The following is a 20496-nucleotide window of genomic DNA, read 5'->3' on the forward strand; positions in this document are numbered from 1 at the left end:
CAGCCGTTCCTGTCCCCTCCACAGGCCAGAGCTGCAGTGAACGCTGGAGGGGCAGAGCAGAGAGCTGGTGACTGAAGGTCATAAACTCTTTACAGCCTGAAGGCCGAGAACTGAGCGATCAGCGGTGTTTGATTACTCAGTTTTCTGCCTTAGGGCTGCAGGAGATAAATGCAGCATCGGACCAATGCTGCATCCAGCTAGGTGAGCAAATATATATCATTTTTTTTTTATATATAAAAAGTCAAAAAGATGCCCAAATATTCAATACGGTGTTGGGCCAATTAAATGGGAAGTGACTCACAATACTTGCAAGAATTCATTGCAGAACATTGATATTAAGAGCCACAGATTTTTGAAGATGTATCTTAAAATTTGACAGAGCATCGTATGTTCTGAATTCATTGAGAAGATTAGTGTGGTTATGGGTTGTGTGAGGAAAAACAGCAGTTCTTTTGCATAATCTGCTACCTTGTGTTCAGTGTTGAAGGCCTTTATTGTCAAGATTAGACCATATATTACATAACAGGGTAATGATGGGGTATAGTGGGCAGCTGTGCCAGATGTCATGTAAGTCCAAGCTGTCAGAGATGGGGTCATTAATTCTCACCATGGCTATAGGGTTTTGAATACATTTCTTCTATCAGTTTCAAGAAGTTGATCCCCATTTCTAGATATTGCATCACTGCTGTCATAAATGTCCAGCCTACTCGACTGAACACCTTTTTGGCATTGCTTGGGTATGGCCTTTTCTGTTGCAAGATGCATCATGTTAAGGGGCTAGTAATATTATCTTTCACTTCTCTGTAGGAACAAGGCCTACTTTGTCATTGTAGATAAGTCATTGGATCATCAGAACCAATAAAGAACCAAAGCTTAAACAACATGAGGAGGCCACAAGGGTAAGGGAATGCCTTGTTTTATGTTGCATGTGCACAATGCTGGCTTATTACTGCACCCTGTCCCTGAACACTGTGGAGGAAATTATGACATGCTCCATGAGTTGCATCAATGCGCACTTTATCCTAATGAGGCGGTTACAAAAATAAGAAGCTTGGAGATTAGAACCAAGGGTTGAACGTAACATATCTAAAGCCCTTATTTTCTTAATTTTGGAGGGAGTAAAAAATGGTTAAAACCTTTGCCAGTTTTTTTTCTTTTTGTAATACGTATCCTCTATTCCTGTCCAGCTCAAAATTTTGGATTCTCCCTCAATTTCAGTCCCCATGACAATGGTCACCAAGACAAATAGAGAGGATGAATCTTCATAACAGTGTTACACATATCAATAATTTTTTTTTTACAGAAGTTCTAACCCCACACCACTCAATCCAATTACTATACAAAAAAAGTTTTTAGACACACTTTAAAGCCTGGCCTCCAATAACACGAATGGTGGAATGTCCCTTTATTTACCAGGAATTGAACACTTTCCCTTTATGATTAAAAATCCTTTTTAAACAGCTGTAGATAATGCATTATTGGGATTATGGTTATGGCTAACATTTCAGCATATCAATAGGTCTAAAATCATTTCATTTCTCTAATGAAGTAGAGATAATGCATTCCTAGTAGTTGCTTCTTATTATAACCAACTTCTAATGTATATTCAAAATCGCATTTACAAACATAATTTCTTCATTAAATTCCATTAGCAGCCATCAGCTCCACACAGTAGGGAGTTTATGCTATTCGGAAACATCCTGCATCCCAGGATGACACCTGACCCACTAAAAGCTACCGGTAATTGCAGTCAAACATGAGACATCATTATAATTCATGATTACAATTCATCATGTGTGGACATGTTTTCAGGTTTCCTTTGCTTGCTCTCTGGAGTGGAAATATCTTAAAAGTTAGGTTCTAGCCAAAGAGCAAACTGTGGGATTGAAACACAAAGATGTGAAATGTGAAGAGATTTAATTGCTATAATATTTGTGATTTTCTGCAGCTACTCTTGTGATTCAATACAACCCTGACACACTGCATAGTTAGGTCAGCGACCTCACTTTTTTTTTGTTGCATACTCTTTTTTTCATACTTCATTTAGCTACAGTACATGGAAAAAAAATGCTGCATTGTGTTATACAATCCTTCATAACAGTGTGCAAAGTCAAAGAATACACATCAAAAAGCAATTTAAACATAAGCAATCAGGGGTGGCCATCCATTAAGTGTGCATGGGCGCCGCCCCCCCCCCCCCCCATCCATGCGTCTGGCCCCTTGCCTGAATTACAATGGTGGGAGTATTTTTTTGAAGCACCTGAAGCCCGAGGCTCTAATAGGCTTCAAAATAGGGTGGGCTTGGTGCGCAGAGAATGCGAAGGAGCATACCCAGGTGCATTACAACAGCGAACGAATATTTGCTATTGTGACACTGATCCTCCTCCCGGCCAATCAGGGATTTGAGAGAGACTTGACAGAGAATTGAGACCCATCACCCGATTGGCTGAAAGGACAGGCTATCCTATTGGATGCCTAGGAGGAGAGTAGTAGCCATATGCTGGAAGCCGCTATGATGGAGGAGAGGACACAGAGCTGCTGCCCGCCACCCGTCTAGATGGGTCAACCAAAGAATTGTTAAGGAAACAGATTGTTCCAGTGACCTCACTTTTGCCTTGTAAAGTTAAGCAATATAGGTGGAAAACCTCCCCACCCCCCTGACTACTGGTTGGACATTGGGGGATCAGAACACTCATTAAATCATCCATTTGATTTTCCCTGCAGGAATCAATCTTCCAGTGATTGCCAGGAGTCACTTTGTGATATGGTAAACCTTCAAAGGCTTACTGAGCTTGTTCTTCCTCTGTCAAAACAACTTAGGTCTGAAGTCCCCTCCTGGTTAAAGCTGCATACAGGGTGGATGTGTATCACCAATCAAGCAGTCAGCCATCACGAGGGATGAGAAGACCGCTGTGAGAATAAGCTCAGACCGCCGTATGGAAGTATAGAACCGCCAGCGACTCCAGCTCTCATAGAACTAGCAAAAGATCAAATCAGGACAGGAGCGGGCTGCAATGCGTTTCCACGTCGCCGCCTCCTTCAGGCAAAAACTTGTAGAGATCAGACACCTGACTGACATTTTTGACACTTTTTTGTGAACCAGTGACATAATTACAGTGATCAGTGCTAAAAATATGCACTGACATTGTATTAATGACACTGGCAGGGAAGGGGGTTAACATCAGGGGTGATCAAGGGGTTAAATGTGTTCCCCGTTTTTGTTTTCCAACTGTATGGGGGACTGGAAAAACACAAAGATTCATCTTCCAGCTTAGCAGGAAGACAGGTCTCAGTGTCATCCCCTGTTAGAACGGAGATCTGCCTTGTTTACTTTGGCAGATCACCGTTCTGAATCTACCGAAGCCCGGACCCGCTGATCGGCTCCCCCGCAGGCCAATCAGATCTCTCCCACGAAAGCTAGCGCATGAATTGCCGTATCAGAGCAGCGATTTGCATAGCCGAGCCACCTTGCAGCAGTACATCTGCGGCAGGTGGTCGGCAAGTGGTTAACATATATTTACACGTTTTCACAATAAAGTGCAAAATTTTGAAATATTAATTTTTTTTGTTTGATTTCTGACAGCTGAAGTGCAAACAAAAACGTTGTGATAGGTATCGGTAATTGGTATCGGCGAATGTTAAAATAGACAAAAAAACTAAAAACCCTAATGTAACCTATTGGTAATTTTTTATTTGTTTACACATTACATTATTTTTCATTACATTTCTTTACAGCAAAAAGTATTTTGACTTATTTTTTTGCCATCTTGTTTGATAACCTAATGTTCAGGGGTTGTAAATCTTTAAAATAAAAAAGTTCTTTGGAATCGTGAGAGAATTATGATCTTTATTCTATTCTTTTTATTCTTATTTTAGTTCTAAAAAATTGTGATTCTCATTTTATCCAGAATCGTGCAGCTCTATACCCCTTGAAATTTACCACACCTCTAACAAACCTCTGAGGGCTTCACAGAAAAGCTGTATTTATACTGAGATTAAATTACACACAGGTGGACTCTATTTACTAATTAGGTGACTTCTGAAGGCAGTTGGTTGCACTAGATTTTAGCTAGGGGTATCAGAAGAGAGCTGAATACAAATAATGCATGCCACACTTTTCAAATATTTATTTGTAAAAAAAAAATATGTGAAAACCATTTATTATTTTCCTTCCACTTCACAATTATGTGCCACTTTGTGTTGGTCTATCACATAAAATCCCCAAAAAATACATTTACGTTTTTGGTTTGTAACATGACAAAATGTGGAAAAATTCAAGTGGTATGAATAATTATTCAAGGCACTGTATGTGCCTATATCTATTAGAGAGTTACCTATGGAGTCAGTGAGATTGCTACAGTACTTGGGTATTAAGATATAAGTAACAACATAGAAGAAGAATGGAATTTTAACATGGCAGTTTTCCAGGTGGGGATTGTAGAACTAATTCAAAGTCTGCAGATATATTTTCTTAACTATCTTTCACCATGAACAAAATTAAAATCCTGATGAAATGAGTATATGAAATCCAGTTCCCCCCACTGCCCTAAGGGTCCTTTCACACGGGGCGGATCAGTTCTGATCCGCCCCGTGGATGTCCGTTTGCTCAGCGGGGATCACTCCGCCGATCTCCGCTGAGCAGGGAGATGACAGTTCCGTCTCTGCACACTGCGCAGGGACGGACCTGTCACAGCGCCGCTCTCCCCTATGGGAGATCGGATGACGACGGACCGCAGTGCCCGTCGTCACCCGATCCGATCCGCAGACGGATGGAAAAATAGCTTTTTCCTCCGTTACACTTTTTCGGATCGGAGCGGGTCGGATGTCAGCGGACATGTCACCGCTGACATCCGACGCTCCATAGAGCTCTATGGAGCACCCGTTCAGGTCCGCCTAAAAAACTGACAGGCGGGCCTGAACGGGACGTCGGTGTGAAAGAGGCCTAAAGATGTAGCTGGAACTTTATAATTTGGTCACCTGTAAATCAGCCTCATTAGAAAAAAATAATTCTGTTTATTATGTGTAGGAACCCCTAGTATCGTATCAGAATCCACTCGGCTAAAGTCACATCATTACTATATGAAATCTGGTTGACTACTGTGGGTTATTGCACCAAGAATTAGATCTGTTCATTACTGTCTATGCTAATGATCGTCTATTATAGGTATTTATGTATTTACCTTGGTATAACATGAATTTGTCAGACTCAGCATGGCTAGCAGATATGGGTGGGTGGTGGCTAACCTGTAAAGAAAGCAAACATAGTTTATAATACAGTATTTTTAATCTTGAACCATAAACACTAAAGGAATGAAGTCACTTTTCATTCATTAAAAGACAAAATTTAAGATGCCATTACAGTTAGTACAGTATGAGCGGCACAGTTGGTGTTGTTCTTCTATCTAATAAATTGTTCTACAGTGGCAGTACCAAGATATTGTGCAAAGAAAATTGTGCTGCGCATTAGAGCATTAAGCTTCTGTGCTTTGAATCCCTTATTTAAAATAAAAGCAATTGAATTCATGGCAAATATCTCTTGGTGTAGAAACATGGAGGAGTCTAAGCCAGTTACATTCCCCCAGTGGCATACCTAAACTATTTGGCACCTGGGACTGATAATTTTTTTCTCAACCCTAAATAAAAAAAAACTGTATATTGTTTATGCCATGATTATATCAATTAATATGCCCATTAAAAAACAAAAAAGCTGAAAAAAACACTTAATCAGTACTGTATAGCCACCACCACAAATACTGTAGGTACCTTTCTGAAACAAAAGGATATATAATCACCCAGATTCCAAACCAGTTTGGCACATATGTTACGAGCACTAAAAAGTGAATATGCCACTATGCCCATGCAACTCGTGGTTAACCCTTAGCATGACACACACCATTAATGACACCATTTGTCTTGCCAGCTGATACAATGTGTGATGCTCTGCAGTCTACCCATAGTAAGATCCATGTTGTGCTTGCTCAGTGAAGCTTTTAAAAACTACAGCAGAAGCATTATGCAAGTAACTGTTTCAGTGCAATAACATATAAAACTATAGTTCAACCACTCTGAGATAAAGTTTTATCATAAAAATACGTTTTATCCTAAAGCTATATCTGAAAATGTTTTACCTACATGTTTTAAGGCCCCTTTCACATGGGCGGATCGATCGTAGATGGTAAAAAAAGTCTTTTTTGTAGGACCATCACTACACTGATTAGATGGGTTGGAAGCACACCATAAAATACAAGGAAGCGTTGGTTGGTTGACCGCCCACCCCCCCAAGAAAATTGAGCACCAGCCACCACTGTAAATGACCATCACACATTCCTATCAGTTTCAGTCAGGTTTGGTGACAGTCCAGATGTCTATTTTTACCATTTGACCTTAGCACGCATCCCCCAGATTTGGTGGTTCTTAAAGGGCTCCATATTTAAAGCTGTGAGTGGTTAAATTGTGAGTGACAAAGTGTGATTGTATAACAATATACTAACTGGCCACACCAAAATAATTAGTCAGAATTAGGTTTATGTGAAAAACTGAATATCGTTTCATATATTTTTAAATATATGAAATATATATATATATAAATATAAAATACCCGTATTTGCTTTGTAGCTAGAGGGGAAAAATAGGATTTTTATAACAGCTTACCTGTAAAATCATTTTCATTTGAGGTACATCACGGGACACAGAGTCTCAGTAATTCTTGATGGGTTAAAGGGTATCACTAGGTGATTGGACACTGGCACACCCTAAACAGGAAGTTCAACTCCCTATATAACCCCTCCCCTTACTGGGAGTACCTCAGTTTTATAGCAAAGCAATATAAGTGTATTAGAAGAGAGGAGGGACCTTTATGTCCCGTGATGTACCTCAAAAGAAAAAGGATTTTACAGGTAAGCCGTTATAAAAATCCTATTTTCTTTCTCGTACATCATGGGACACAGAGTCTCAGTAATTACTGATGGGATGTCATAGAGCAGGGATATGCAATTAGCGGACCTCCAGCTGTTGCAGAACTACAAGTCCCATGAGGCATAGCAAGCCTCTGACAGCCACAAGCATGACACCCAGAGCCAGAGGCATGATGGGACTTGTAATTTTGCAACAGCCACTAATTGTAAGTCCACTAATTGCAAATCCCTGTCCTAGAGCAATGCCATCTGAGGGGAGGGGAACCAAACAAAGTAGGGTGTAATCAGACATGACGACCTTGTACCGATGCTTGCAGCACACTGCGCCCAAAGGCGATATCCTCATGCCTTCTCACATCCACCTGATAAAATTTGGTGAATGTATGGACTGCTAACCAGGTTGCGGCCTTGCAGATTTGAGCCATGGAGGCCTGGTGATTCACTGCCCATGAAGCACTAATAGCCCTAGTGGAGTGCGCCTTGATCTGAAAAGGTGGAACTTTGCTTCAAACCATAAGCTTGAATTACTACTTGTCGAATCCACTTAGCAATGGTAGATTTCGATGCTGCCTGTCCTCTATTAGGACCTTCTGGTAATGCAAACAAAACATCAGTTTTGCGAACTTGAGCAGTCGCTTCCAGATAGGCTTTGACTGCTCTAACTACATCCAAAGAATGTAGTGACGTTTCTTCTGTAGAACAGGGATTCGGAAAAAAGGAAGATATGGCTCTTTACAAAGAAAGGGCCGCTAATTCTAAGACTCTTCTGGCAGAAGAAATGGGCACCAGAAAAATGTATTTCCTTGTCAACAGAACTAAGGGAATTTGATGTATCGGTTCAAAAGACTGCTTCTGTAAAGCTGAAAGGACTAAATTCAGGTCCCAGGGGTTTAGAGGCACCTTAACTAGAGGATTAAGGTGCGTTACCCCCGTATAAAGCTTCAGACCAAAGAATGCGAAGCAAGCGGACGCTGAAACAATACTCAATACAGTACTCAAGGCCAGCTTAATTTCTAACCCCATTTGCAGAAAGTCAAGGATTCTACTAATATTTTCTGGGATGCCAACCCCTGGATTCACACCAGGAGCTATAAGCTTTCCAGACTCTATGATAAATCATTCTGGAAGCTGGTTTCCTTGCATTAATCAAGGTAGAAATCACAGGGCCCGAAAGCCCACGACTCTTTGGAATGAGGGTTTCAATAGCCAAACCGTCAAATTTAGCGTTTGTAAGGCAGGATGGAACACTAAACCTTGGGATAACAGGTCTGGACGTGACGGTAGGGTCCACAGGGAACCTACTGCCATCCTTACTATTTCTGCATACCAAGCTCTTCTGGGCCACCGGAAACACCGACTTCTTTTCCTGCCTGATCCTACGAAGAAGTCGTGGCAGAATAGGAGGGAATGCATAAATCAGTGAGAACTGATGCCACAGAGTTACCAACGCATCTGTCCTGCATGCAAGAGGATCCCTTGTTATTGACACAAAGTTGTCGATCTTGTTGTTGAACCTGGACACAAAGAGATCTACATCCGGAACACCCCCATTGCTGGCATATGGCCAAGAAGACGTCGGGGTGAAGAGACCATTCCCATGGGACTAACTGCAGGTGACTCAAGTAGTTCACCTGCCAGTTCTCCACCCCCGGAACGAAAATTGCCAATATGCACTGCACATGCTTTTCTGCCCAGATTAAGATCTGGTTTACTTCTCCCTGAGATGCATGACTCCTGGTGCCTCCTTGGTGATTGATATAAGCCACTGCTGTGGCATTGTCGGACTGGATCCTGACAGGGCAACCCTGTAATCTGAGTGTACAGGCCTTTAGGGTCTGGATGTTGATGGGTAAAGTCCTCTCGGTTTTGGACCATCTCCCTTGGACAGTCGAATGTTCCAGGACTGCCCCCCAACCCGAAAGACTCGCATCTGTTGTTACCACTCTCCAGGTAACTGGTAAAAAGGATTTTCCCTTTTGCAGATTTTCGGCTATCAACCACCAACTGAGGCTCTGACGCACTGTAGGAGACAGACACATCGGAAAATCTAATGCCTGAACCTTCTTGTTCCAGGCAGACCAGATACTGTTTTGCAGCAGTCTCGAATGAAACTGAGCGTAGGGAACTGCTTCGAATTAAGCCACCATCTTCCCCAGCAGCCTCATACAAAGGCGAATAGAAGGACCCTTGTTTGCCCTGACTACTTGAATCAGTTCTTTTATGGCTCTGATCTTTACTTGGGGTAAAAATACCCTCTTCTGGGCTGTATCTATGACCAGACCCAAATACGCTAGTCTTCTTACTGGTTTTAAAGAAGACTTCTCTAAGTTGAGGATCCAACTTAGGTATTCCAGGTAGTTTATTGTGGTGACCAAGTTTTGGTCCAAGCGGGCTACCGACCGGTCTATCAAGAGAAGGTCGTCTAGGTATGCTATTACTGTTATACCTTGGGCCCTTAATCTGGCCAGAGGAGGGGCAAGATTTTTGTAAACACCCGAGGTGCAGTAGCTTGTCCGAAAGGCAGAGCTACAAAACTGAAAGTAGCGTTTTTCTACTTCGAAATGCAGGTACTTTTGATGAGCAGGGAAAATAGGTACATGCAGGTACGCATCCTTGATGTCTATTGACGCCATAGGTTCTCCTCCTTGTAGGATGGAGACGAATGATTGGATCGATTCCATGGGAAAGGACCGTATTTTTAGTAATCGGTTTAGATCCTTGAGATCTAGAATGGGTCTGACATCTCCATTAGGTTTGAATAAAACCCCAATCCCTGCTCTTGCGTGGGAACTACCCAGATAACTTTTTGCGACGATAGTCGCTCCAACGCTAGAAAGAGAGACATATTTTTCTCGGGGTCTCTGGGAACATTTGATCTGAGGAAACAAGGAAAGGGGAATTCTCGGAACTCCAGTTTGTAACCTAGAGCTATTGTGAAGACCACCGATCTGTCCTGAAAATCCTCCTGCCAAAGCCTTGAGAACTGTAGTAGTCTTCCCCCCACCCGAGCGAGCGGGGGCGCTCCTTCATAAAGAGGCTTTAGCGTTTTGTCTTGTAGACTTCCTCCCCCAGGACTTCTTTTATCCCTGGGGTTGTCTCTGAGATTTAGTTCTTGAACTAAATCTGATGCTCCTGGCACTGGGGACAGAGCATGTTTTAAAAGAGTGACGCTTATTACTCTTTTTAACTGGTAAGAGGGTGCTTTTCCTACTAGAGATCTTTTGAATATAATTATCCAAATCCTCCCCGGACAGCCTAGTACCCCGAAAGGGAAATCCAGCCAGAAGCTTCTTACATGGTGATTTGGCTGACCAATTTTTCAAACATAAGATTCTATGCATATGCACCAACCCAAGCGTAAGGTGAGAGGTCTGGAGGATAGAATCTCTGATTGCATCAACTGCAAAGCACAAAGCCGCTGGTAGGTTGGCAAAACTTTTAGCACCTATTTAACATGGTCTTTCAAGTACTGACAAACTCCGATTGCTGCCACTGCAGGTTGAGCCACTGAACCTGCCAAGGAGAAAACATTTTTAACAGGAATTGCAATTTCTTATTAGTTGGATCCTTCAGCATCTGAGCGTTGTCAACAGGACAAGCCAGACTTTTATTTACAGAGGATATGGCGGCGTCAATCGCCGGTATAACCCACATCTTAGTAAATTTTTCCCCCATAGGATAAAGTGTTGAAAACTTTTTAGGAAGGAAAAAATGTTTATCTAGGTGATCCCACTCAGAATAAATAAGCTTTACCAGTAAACTATGAACAGGAAAGGCATGTGTAGTTTGAGGAGGCTTCAGTGAACCCAAACAAGAGGAGGGTTCTTTTACGGGCAACTTAAATGTGGAGTGGACCAATCCAGTGAGAATTTGCACTAAGACTTTCTCATCCCGAGAAGCTGAAGAGGGCCCTTCTCCACTTGATTCCTCAGAAAAGGAATCATCAGTCTCATCCCGGTCCTCTGAGGGGGATACCTCTCCTTTTTCCCCAGAGTTCCACTGTTTGAGGGTCCCGGGTGGAGGAGGGGGACCTAGTGCATTTTCTTCCACTGAGTGAAGATGCGATTAAGGTCACTAATCTTTCCTCTAATCCATTTATGGTTGAGGAGAAAACCTCCTGCGTAATGTATACAGGGGCTAAAGTACCAGAAGCAATTGCAGCCCCTGACCCCGACGGCTCACCCTGGCCAGCTTCCCTAGGTCCTTCAGGAGGGGAAGATGCTGCAGATGGGGGGGTCCTCAGAGCCTGAGGGTGATCTCTTTAAGCCCCTACTCTTTGGGGTATTTGTACCTCTTCTGCAGATAGCGCCAAGCAACAAAGGTAGAGGTACCACAACAATGCACTGACTGCTGAGCACTGTAGTTCAGCAACTGCCACTGCTGCCAAGACCCAGTCTGGTGCTTGAGTAAATTGCTGGCAGGGAATGCCTGGGTCCCACACTCACATGCGCCAATCTGCTCTGTGTCCCTCCATAAGCTGTGTGCACCTGAAAAAGAGTGCACTTTATAGCCCGTGTAGCCAGCGATGTGAGCGTCTAACCACGCTGACGTGACGTTGATGCTCTGCCCCCCTCCTCCACCTGCTCCTTACGCCCCCCCCCTCTTTAAAAAAAAAAAAGACTGCTTTCCCGCGCGAGCCAAGGCTCCAATCCTTGGCACCAGCATGGATGGGAGGCTGGGGCGGAGGAGAGAGGAGGGTCGGTGGATGGGAAGCTGCTGTAATGGCGGTGGCGGATGGCGGGCGGTATACTACTGCTTCCCTGTGCCTTGACCTAAGCCGTGGGGGGAGAATCCCTGCAGGAAAAAAACCCCCTTCCCTCATCATACCTGGAGCATGGCTTGGAGAAGCGTACAGCATGGACACCGAGTTGACAGATCAGGCATGAAAAGGTATGTGCTCTTGGCAACCCCGGGTGGCGACTTTAGGCATAGCATACATTTACTTAAAGGAGAAACCTACTAGAATTAGAAAAACTCTTAAGGTACCATCCAATTTGACCTGGAAAAGACACCTTGAATGGATCCGGTTACATGCCTAGCCCCAGTGAGGATATTCCAGTGGAGCTCAACACAGCACATCTTTACTCGTGACCAACACCTAAGACACTGGCGAAAAAACAGAGGTACTCCCAGTAAGGTGAGGGGTTATATAGGGGGTTGAACTTCCTGTCTAGGGTGTGCCAGTGTCCAATCACCTAGTGATACCCTATAACCCATCAGTAATTACTGAGACTCTGTGTCCCGTGATGTATGAGAAAGAAAGATCACCTGAAGTCTGACAGCTGGTTACCTTGTCAACTGATTGGCAATATACTTTCACCCAGCTTCTGAGAATTCAGCCTATGAGGTCAGACATATGAAACTGGACAGTTTCATTTAAGCCTGCATATTTACATTTTTGCATAAGCGATTCTCTTTAGGTGTGCCATGCAGAATTCCATCTTGGAGGAGCAAAGAACTATACAACCAAATGTTCCATGTTTGAAGCCCAATTAAACTTTCAGTTTAAATCAGTTATAACTTTTCAAGTGTCTAAAAACAAAAAGCACACAGCTTTTTTTTTTTTTTTTAAATCAGCCACTGTCTCGGTAGTAAAGCCAGTTTCCTACCAGCATGCTACACATCAGAACCCTTGCTCACTGTGTGGAAGCACTGATCTGTCTGACACACTCCTACTGAGTCAGAGCCAGAGCTCTGCAATCAGCAGGGAGCATGAGCTTTGCTAATTGCTGGGCTATAGGTTTGATTTAGCAGGGGGCATTGGACCTCTGCAATGAAACCACCGCTTCCCCACAGAGAGAAAAGGTTCCAATTTACTTTGGAAGAAAATTAACAATAAAACATTGAGCACATTTTGTTTCAATCCACCTGGAATATTTTAAACAAGTTATATTAATATTAATTGGACTTTAATTAATTTCCAGGGGACCAAACTTTCTCAGAGACAACATTCTCAGGGATAGCATGTGTGTCATGGGTCTTCTCCCCTCAGTTCCCTGTTGATTAGCTGTTCTCAGATCCACTCGAAAGCATAGCTATGAAGCCAAAAAGGCTTTTTGGAGAATCTCCATCTCCTCTTTTTTCAGTATGATGTTGCTATGGAGTCAAATATGAAAGGTAATAGGATTTAAAGCTCAGAGCTGCCCTGTGCCAGACTAAGCTAAACTGCTCCGAGTAGTTTTGCAAATTTTATCATACGTAGTTATGACTATAGTGAGCTAATGTAAAATATGAAAAAATAGCTGTGTGTGCTTATATACTGTGTGTGAGTATATACACTATCTCACAAAAGTGAGTACACCCCTCAAATTTTTCAACTATTTTATTATATCTTTTTATTTGATAATACTGAAGAAATTTAACTTTGCTAAAATGTAAAGTAGTGAGTGTACAGCTTGTATAACAGTGTAAATTTTCTGTTCCCTCAAAATAACTCAACACACAGCCATTAATGTCTAAACCGCTGGCAACAAAAGTGAGTACACCCCTAAGTAAACTGTTCAAATTGGGCCCAATTAGCCATTTTCCCTGCCTGGTGTCATGTGACTTGTTAGTGTTACAAGGTCTCAGGTATGAATGGGGAGCAGGTGTGTTCAATTTGGTGTTATCACTCTCACTCGCTCATACTGGTCCCTGGAAGTTCAACATGGCACCTCATGGCAAAGAACTCTCTGAGAATCATTGCTGCAGAGGTTGAAGGGGTGGGGGGGTCAGCCTGCCAGTCCTCTTCTAAAGATGATGCACAAGAAAGCCCACAAACATTTTGCTGAAGACAAGCAGACTAAGAACATGGATTACTGGAACCATGTCCTGTGGTCCGATGAAACCAAGATAAACTTATTTGGTTCAGATGGTATCAAGTGTGGGGCGGCAACCAGGTGATGAGTACAAAGACAAGTGTGCCTACAGTCAAGCATGGTGGTGGGAGTGTCATGGTCTGGGGCTGCTCCCGACACTGGGGAGCTACAGTTCTTTGAGGGAACCATGAATGCCAGATGACATACTGAAGCAGAGCATGATCCCCTCCCTTCAGAGACTGGGCCGCAGGGCAGTATTCCAACATGATAACGACCCCAAACACAAGTCCAAGGTGACCACTGCCTTGCTAAAAAAGCTGAGGGTAAGGGTAATGGAATGGCTAAGCATGTCTCCAGATCTAAACCCTATTGAGCATCTGTGGGGCATCCTCAAAAGGAAGGTGAAGGAGTGCAAGGTCTCCAACATCCCCCAGCTCTGCGATGTTGTCATGGAGGAGTGGAAGAAGACTCCAGTGGCAACCTGGGAAGCTCTGGTTAACTCCATGCCCAAGAGGGTTAAGACAGTGCTGGAGCATAATGGAGGCCACACAAAATACTGACACTTTGGGCCCAATTTGGACATTTTCACTTAGGGCTGAACTCACTTTTGTTGCCAGTGGTTTAGACATTAATGGCTGTGTGTTGAGGGGACTGCAAATTTACACTGTTATACAAGCTGTACACTGACTACTTTACATTGCAGCAAAGTGTAGTTTCTTCAGTGTTGTCACATGGAAATATATAATAAAATATTTACAAAGGGGTGTACTGACTTTTGTGAGATACTGTATATATATTTTTGTTTTCTTATAATTATCAAGCAAAAGAAAAGCAGCAATCTGGCAGAATAACTGCACTTGTATATTACCTGCTCAGCAATGAACCTGAATCCTCTCTCTTCACTTATACATTCATACGTTTCTCCAAGTACAGGATTAAATGGCTTGCTACCAGCCCTGTAGAAACTAGGTGCATATGCAGATACTGCAAAGGTGGCAATATAAACCTGTTAAGAAAATCAAAATCAGATTTTTCAATTAAAAGCATTGCGCCAGACAAAATATGTTTTTGTTTTGGACAGAATCTGGAAAGAGTTGGGACACAGGCAGTAATAGAAATCTGAAGGAGGCTGCAATCTTCTCTCAGTCAAATTAAAGAGTGTTTACTGCTGCTGGGCATCTAGATTTTCTCTACTTTCAACATTACCTACCAGAGAAGAAATTACCTATAGGGACACAGACAGAAATAATTAATCAGATAATCTAACCATTCACCATGCTATAGATGTCATAGCCAAGTGGGGAAGAGTCAAAACCTCTATTAGGTTTTTCCTGAAGATATTTCCCCTCACTTGCTGCAGCTCCACAGATAATTATTTTTTGCTGAGGGGGTTAGGTTTAGCCTTGGGCATCTAAAGTGAAAGAACTAGGTGGTTTGGCATCCCAAAGATATTCTTTAATTTCTGCGCCACAAGCAAGAGTCTAACAGGAGTGAGGGGTGCGTAACATGCAGAGTGCAAGGGTCAATAATGCATAGCGGACAGGTCAGTAGAAAGAGTACAACAAAAACATTACCTCCCCTCCCCACGCCAAAATTCCCCCAGTACACTGTCCCATGTCTCCAATACAACTCCCCGCAGTACAAATTATCTCCATCACACTAAATCCACCCACTAAACTAGGCAGACCAGAGAAGGCTCACTTTGGGGAAATCCTTGGCTGTGCCACATGACCAGTACTAAAGAGAGCCTCACTCGCTCTGAACCGCTACTGCCCAAGTTCTGATGGGGCTAGAAGTAGTAGCTGCAGCCCTTCTGGTGCACCCCGCGATGTCAGTGCTATCTGTGGTGATGCAGATGCTCTGAAGTTGTTTGGACCCCACCCCCCTCCCCACTTATATCCCCGACTTCCTGCTCTGGTGGCACAATTAACAGGGAAAAGAGAGCAAGACTTTTCCCAAAAAGAGAAACCTGACCGAAGTTCTATCCCTTCCCTACTTTGTACAAGATAGGAAAAAAAAAAACTTCTGGTTGGCATTCCACTTCCTCTCACTACAACACTGAATCCAATTGGAAGCTTTACTCCTTTACTTTATACATCATTTTTAGAAATGATTCCTTTAATAAGATTTTCATTTACGTACCATTCTTTCAAATGGATCCTGAGCCTGAGATGCTTTGTCTAGCAATTCACTATATTCCAGCTCCTCACACAGCCGCTGTAGAGTGTTAAGGGGCTCATTCAGTTGTACTGGCATAGACACTTTAGACAAGTCCTTTCCAATGTTGTTCCGAAGAATGTTCCACAGACTGATATTACTTGTGTTTGGGCACGGCGCAGGAAGACATGTTCGATGCTTTACAAATCCATCCACTACAGAAGCCCCATCTACAACAGAAGAAACAAATGAATGTGTTCTAACAATTTCTGTAATGTATAATCATTTTCAAAGGTTTTTAAATAAATAAAATATTGTATATCCAAAGAATGTATATTTCCAGAAGTCAGCTATTCCTGGACACAGGACGTGAAAAGGAAGAGGAGAGGGATGAGAGATCAGTGAGAAATGCCTCCTAGTAATATCTGTACTCCAGCACACAAGGCTCTCTTCTTTGCATTCATGCATGGAATAATATCAGCTCTCTAGCACACAAAGCTCACTTTCCTGTATCCATGACCCCCGTAATATTTGTACTTCAGCACATACAGCTAATTCCTATTTATTCACACCACTGTAGTATCCATACTCCAGAACGCACAGCTCCCATACCTATATGTATAGCTCCAGGTATATCTGTACTCCAGCACACACACCTCACTTCCATTTTATCCATGCACCCAATATCTGTGCAGGACCAGTGCTACCACTAGGCACACTAGGCAGCTGCCTATGGCGCACTGCTGCCTAGGGGCGCCTGGCCGCTGATTTCCCTCCGTGCCTGCATGCTCTGCAGGCTGCAGCATGTAACTAACTCAGTCTCAAGCAGCTGCTTTGTCTGGCCGGTAGTGTAATTAGAGGCACAGCACTGGAGCCAGCATTAGAGGAAGCAGAGTGAATGCTTCCTGAATAGCGCTGCCTCCTATTACATGGGCAGGGCAAAGGGAGTGGGAGTCAGGGGTGGAGACAATGGGGGCAGCAAAATTAGGTTTTGTCTAGGGTGTCAAAAATCCTTGAACCAGCCTTGTGTCTGTGCTCTAGCACAAACGCAAATCACATACTTATATCCATACCTCCAAGTAGATCTGTATTTAGCACACACAGCTTGTTTCCATGTATCCTTGCCTCCACACACAGCTCATTTCGCTATATCCATGTCTTCAGCTATATCTGTATTCAACACAGAGTTAATTTCCCTGTATCATTGCCACCAAGTATATCTGTACTCCAGTTTTTCCAGTATTTTATAGTCCTTATAAAGGGGGCCCTTGGAACCCCTGAAATGCATTTCATTTGTAACCAATTAATGTAATCTGGACTAACAAAATAGCTTGGCACTCCCTTATCTCCACCGAGAGCCTACATAGTGGTCTTCATGCATTGGACAAACTGTAAATGCTTCACCACCTTGTGTCTCATCTCTCTACGACACACATTTTCTCATACCTATTACACAAATACATCATTGTGCCACTCTGCTCTTAAATAAAGACAATATCTCTGTATCTCCTTCCTGCCTAAGGTAGTTCAGGCATTGTTGCCCGATATTTAAGCTGACTGCATGTTAGAATTCAACAACATTTCTAACATAAGAAAATTGCCTGAAAACGAGATTGTGAGTTGTGTGTCCAGTGTTAAGCTGCAATACAATATCATTTGATTGCAGAATCTCTATTGCTCTCCATTAGAACCATGCATTGCAAGGGTCTAGCTAAACAAGATATTCAATCAAGCCGAATTTCAACTCCTAGCTGCTGGTAAATCTACACAGAAACTGTACAATTAGTTGTAAAGTGAGTGGACAGCTTTAAAAGGTATGGAGGCTAACAAAAGTACACCAACTTTTTAATTCAATATTTCCTGTGTGATCAGTTATTTGTATTTTACCACTTCAGAGTGACAAATAACTGTATTGTTTTAGTATTGAATCTCTAATTTATGTAAATTCCAACCACAAAGTAACCACATAATCTTTCAACCGACAAGAGAACAGGAGAAGTAGAGATGACATGTTTTTTTCCCTACAACCTCGTGTTCACAGGGCACTAAACTGTACCTAGAGATTGTCTTTCAATGTCATTGCTTAGATTATCCTCTGATATGTTATCACTTATATCGCTGACATACGAGTCATCATCTGATACCTGGAAAACAAACAAAATCCATATATTATTGACCAGTGCAAGAGATTAAGCATATTAAGAAAAGTGGAGACCAATGTTAATATAAGGAAAGAAGCTGGCGCTTTCAAAAAGGCAAATTATAATTAAGGCAAAACGTAATTAAGGCTCATTTCGACCAGATGCATTGTCTGCATTTTACAACACAAGCAAAGAAATTACTGTTTTCAGGACATGGGGGGTTATTTACTAAAGGCAAATCCACTTTGCACTGCAAGTGCACTTGGAAGTGCAGTTGCTGTAGATTTGAGGGGGACATGCAGGGAAAATAAAAAACAGCATTGTTGCGTGTACATGATTGGATTATAAAATCAGCAGAGCTTCCCCTCATGGCAGATCTTCCCCTCAGATCTACAGTGACTGCACTTTGTAGTGCAAAGTGGATTTGCCTTTAGTAAATCAACCCCATTGTGTTGCAGTGCACTGGAATAAAACCCAGCATGCTGTATTTTGGCTGCACTGAGCTGCAGATGGCCACTTCAGAGAGTTCAAATGTATATAAAAGAACTTTAGTTATCGAATAAAGAAAATTTAGTAAAAAAAAAAAGAGCTAAAGCTTTTTTTCTTCATATTAGCAGAAAGACATAGGGGGTTATTTACTAAAGGAAAATCCACTTTGCACTGCAAGTGCACTTGGAAGTGCAGTTGCTGTAGATCCGAGGGGGACATGCAAGGAAAATAAAAAAACAGCATTTTAGCTTGCACATGATTGGATGATAAAATCAGCAGAGCTTCCACTCATTTCAGATCTACCCCTTATATTTAGAGCGACTTTACTTCCAAGTGCACTTGCAGTGCAAAGTGGATTTGCCTTTCGTAAATAACCCCCATTGTGTGTCACTTCTGCTACAAAAAAAAAACCTCCCAGTCTCTTATGCCGCGTACACACAGGACTTAAGTCCGGCAGACTTTCGACGGAGTTCTGACAGAGTTCTGACAGAGTTCTGACAGAGTTCTGACAGAGTTCTGACAGAGTTCTGACAGAGTTCTGACAGAGTTCTGACAGAGTTCTGACAGAGTTCTGACAGAGTTCTGACAGAGTTCTGACAGAGTTCTGACAGAGTTCTGACAGAGTTCTGACAGAGTTCTGACAGAGTTCTGACGGACTTTCCGAATGAACGGACTTGGCCACACACAATCACACCAAAGTCCGACGGATTCGAACGTGATGACGTATGACTGGACTAGAATAAGGAAGTTCATAGCCAGTAGCTAATAGCTGCCCTAGCGTCGGTTTTAGTCCGTCAGACTAGCACATACAAGAGCGGATTTCTGGGTCCGGCAGAGTTCTGGCGGAAAAATTTGAAGCATGTTCCATTTCTAAAGTCTGTCAGACTTTTGCAAATCAAAAGTCCGTTGCAGCCCACACACGATCGAATAGTCTGCCGGAATCATTCCGTCAGACTTTGATGTTGAAAAGTCTGGTCGTGTGTACGGGGCATTAGAAATTTTGTTATCTGGTGTACAATGCCTGTGACGCAGCCCACTCCAGGAATCAATGCCAATAAAGGAGCTGGGTACCGGGATAATGTAACTCATCAGTGGCTCTTCCATGGCCTTGGATGAAAGAAAGGAACCTCGACTAAAAGAATGCAGCAGGTGGTGTGATGGAAGAGGGCAAACAGTTCTGGTATCTAAATACCTGGTCTCGTATCTAAACTCAAAAACAAATATGTAATATACTGTATTGCAGCTTACCAGTTTTTTTTCAGGCTAAGAACATTTTAGCAAGTACAGAAAATACCTTTTGATCTTGCCAGAAATGGAGAGTCACTTCTTGGGTGCGGAGATGAAAGCAAAACAAAAATCTTCAATCTCTCCACCATGTAATGGAGATGAACAAAAGCAGACATGTTTGAAGTCCAGCCTGTGTGAAAACCTTGGCTGTCCCATAGATATAATGGAGAAAAAAAGCATACACATGAAGGAAAGGGAGATGAAGTGTATTTTTCCGCAGGATAACTAAATTAAACTGCAGGAAAAAAGCCTGAAAAAGAAAACTAATGTATCCATTAAATCTATAGACTGGTAAGCTGCAATATTACTTTTTTGATGTTGAGTTCAGATGCAGTTTTTAAACTACTGTAAATGTATATTCAATTTCATAGTATTCAAATAAATGTGTTAGCATGTACAAGAATAGTGGAAGATAAAGTATTGGGTTTCCTTTATGCATCAAGATTAATAACATCCCATTTAACAAATGATACATATAGGGCTAAACTTAAAGTGGAGTTTCAGGCTTCACCTAACTACTCTTAAAACTGTTCCCTCCCCCTCCTAACACTTATACTTACTAGCATGTGTAAGAAAGACGCATATACTTACCTATTTTCAGGCTGCTTTGGTCAGGTCACATGATCTCCCCGAGAGCACTTGGATATTGGAGTCACCCATAGGTTTCAATGCCCCATCCATTATCAGTGCTTCATCCTCTCCTCTGCAGCA

General features: G+C 42.5%; 1 protein-coding gene across 2 annotated transcripts in view; it reads right to left on the reverse strand.

The window, feature by feature from the left end:
• The window catches only part of OSBPL3 (oxysterol binding protein like 3), a gene marked incomplete in the record, with an annotated part of 261328 nt that overhangs the window by 21968 nt on the left and 218864 nt on the right, over positions 1-20496 (reverse strand). For both annotated transcript variants that reach the window (XM_077491306.1, XM_077491305.1), the window contains 4 exon segments: positions 5181-5244; positions 14580-14717; positions 15854-16098; positions 17925-18012. In XM_077491306.1, coding sequence (XP_077347432.1) covers positions 5181-5244; positions 14580-14717; positions 15854-16098; positions 17925-18012 — 535 coding nt within the window.

Source organism: Lithobates pipiens, unplaced genomic scaffold (genome assembly GCF_037356315.1).
Source record: "Lithobates pipiens isolate NorthernLeopardFrog02 unplaced genomic scaffold, aLitPip1_a1.2 Scaffold_19, whole genome shotgun sequence".
Classification (NCBI taxonomy): Eukaryota; Metazoa; Chordata; class Amphibia; order Anura; family Ranidae; genus Lithobates; species Lithobates pipiens.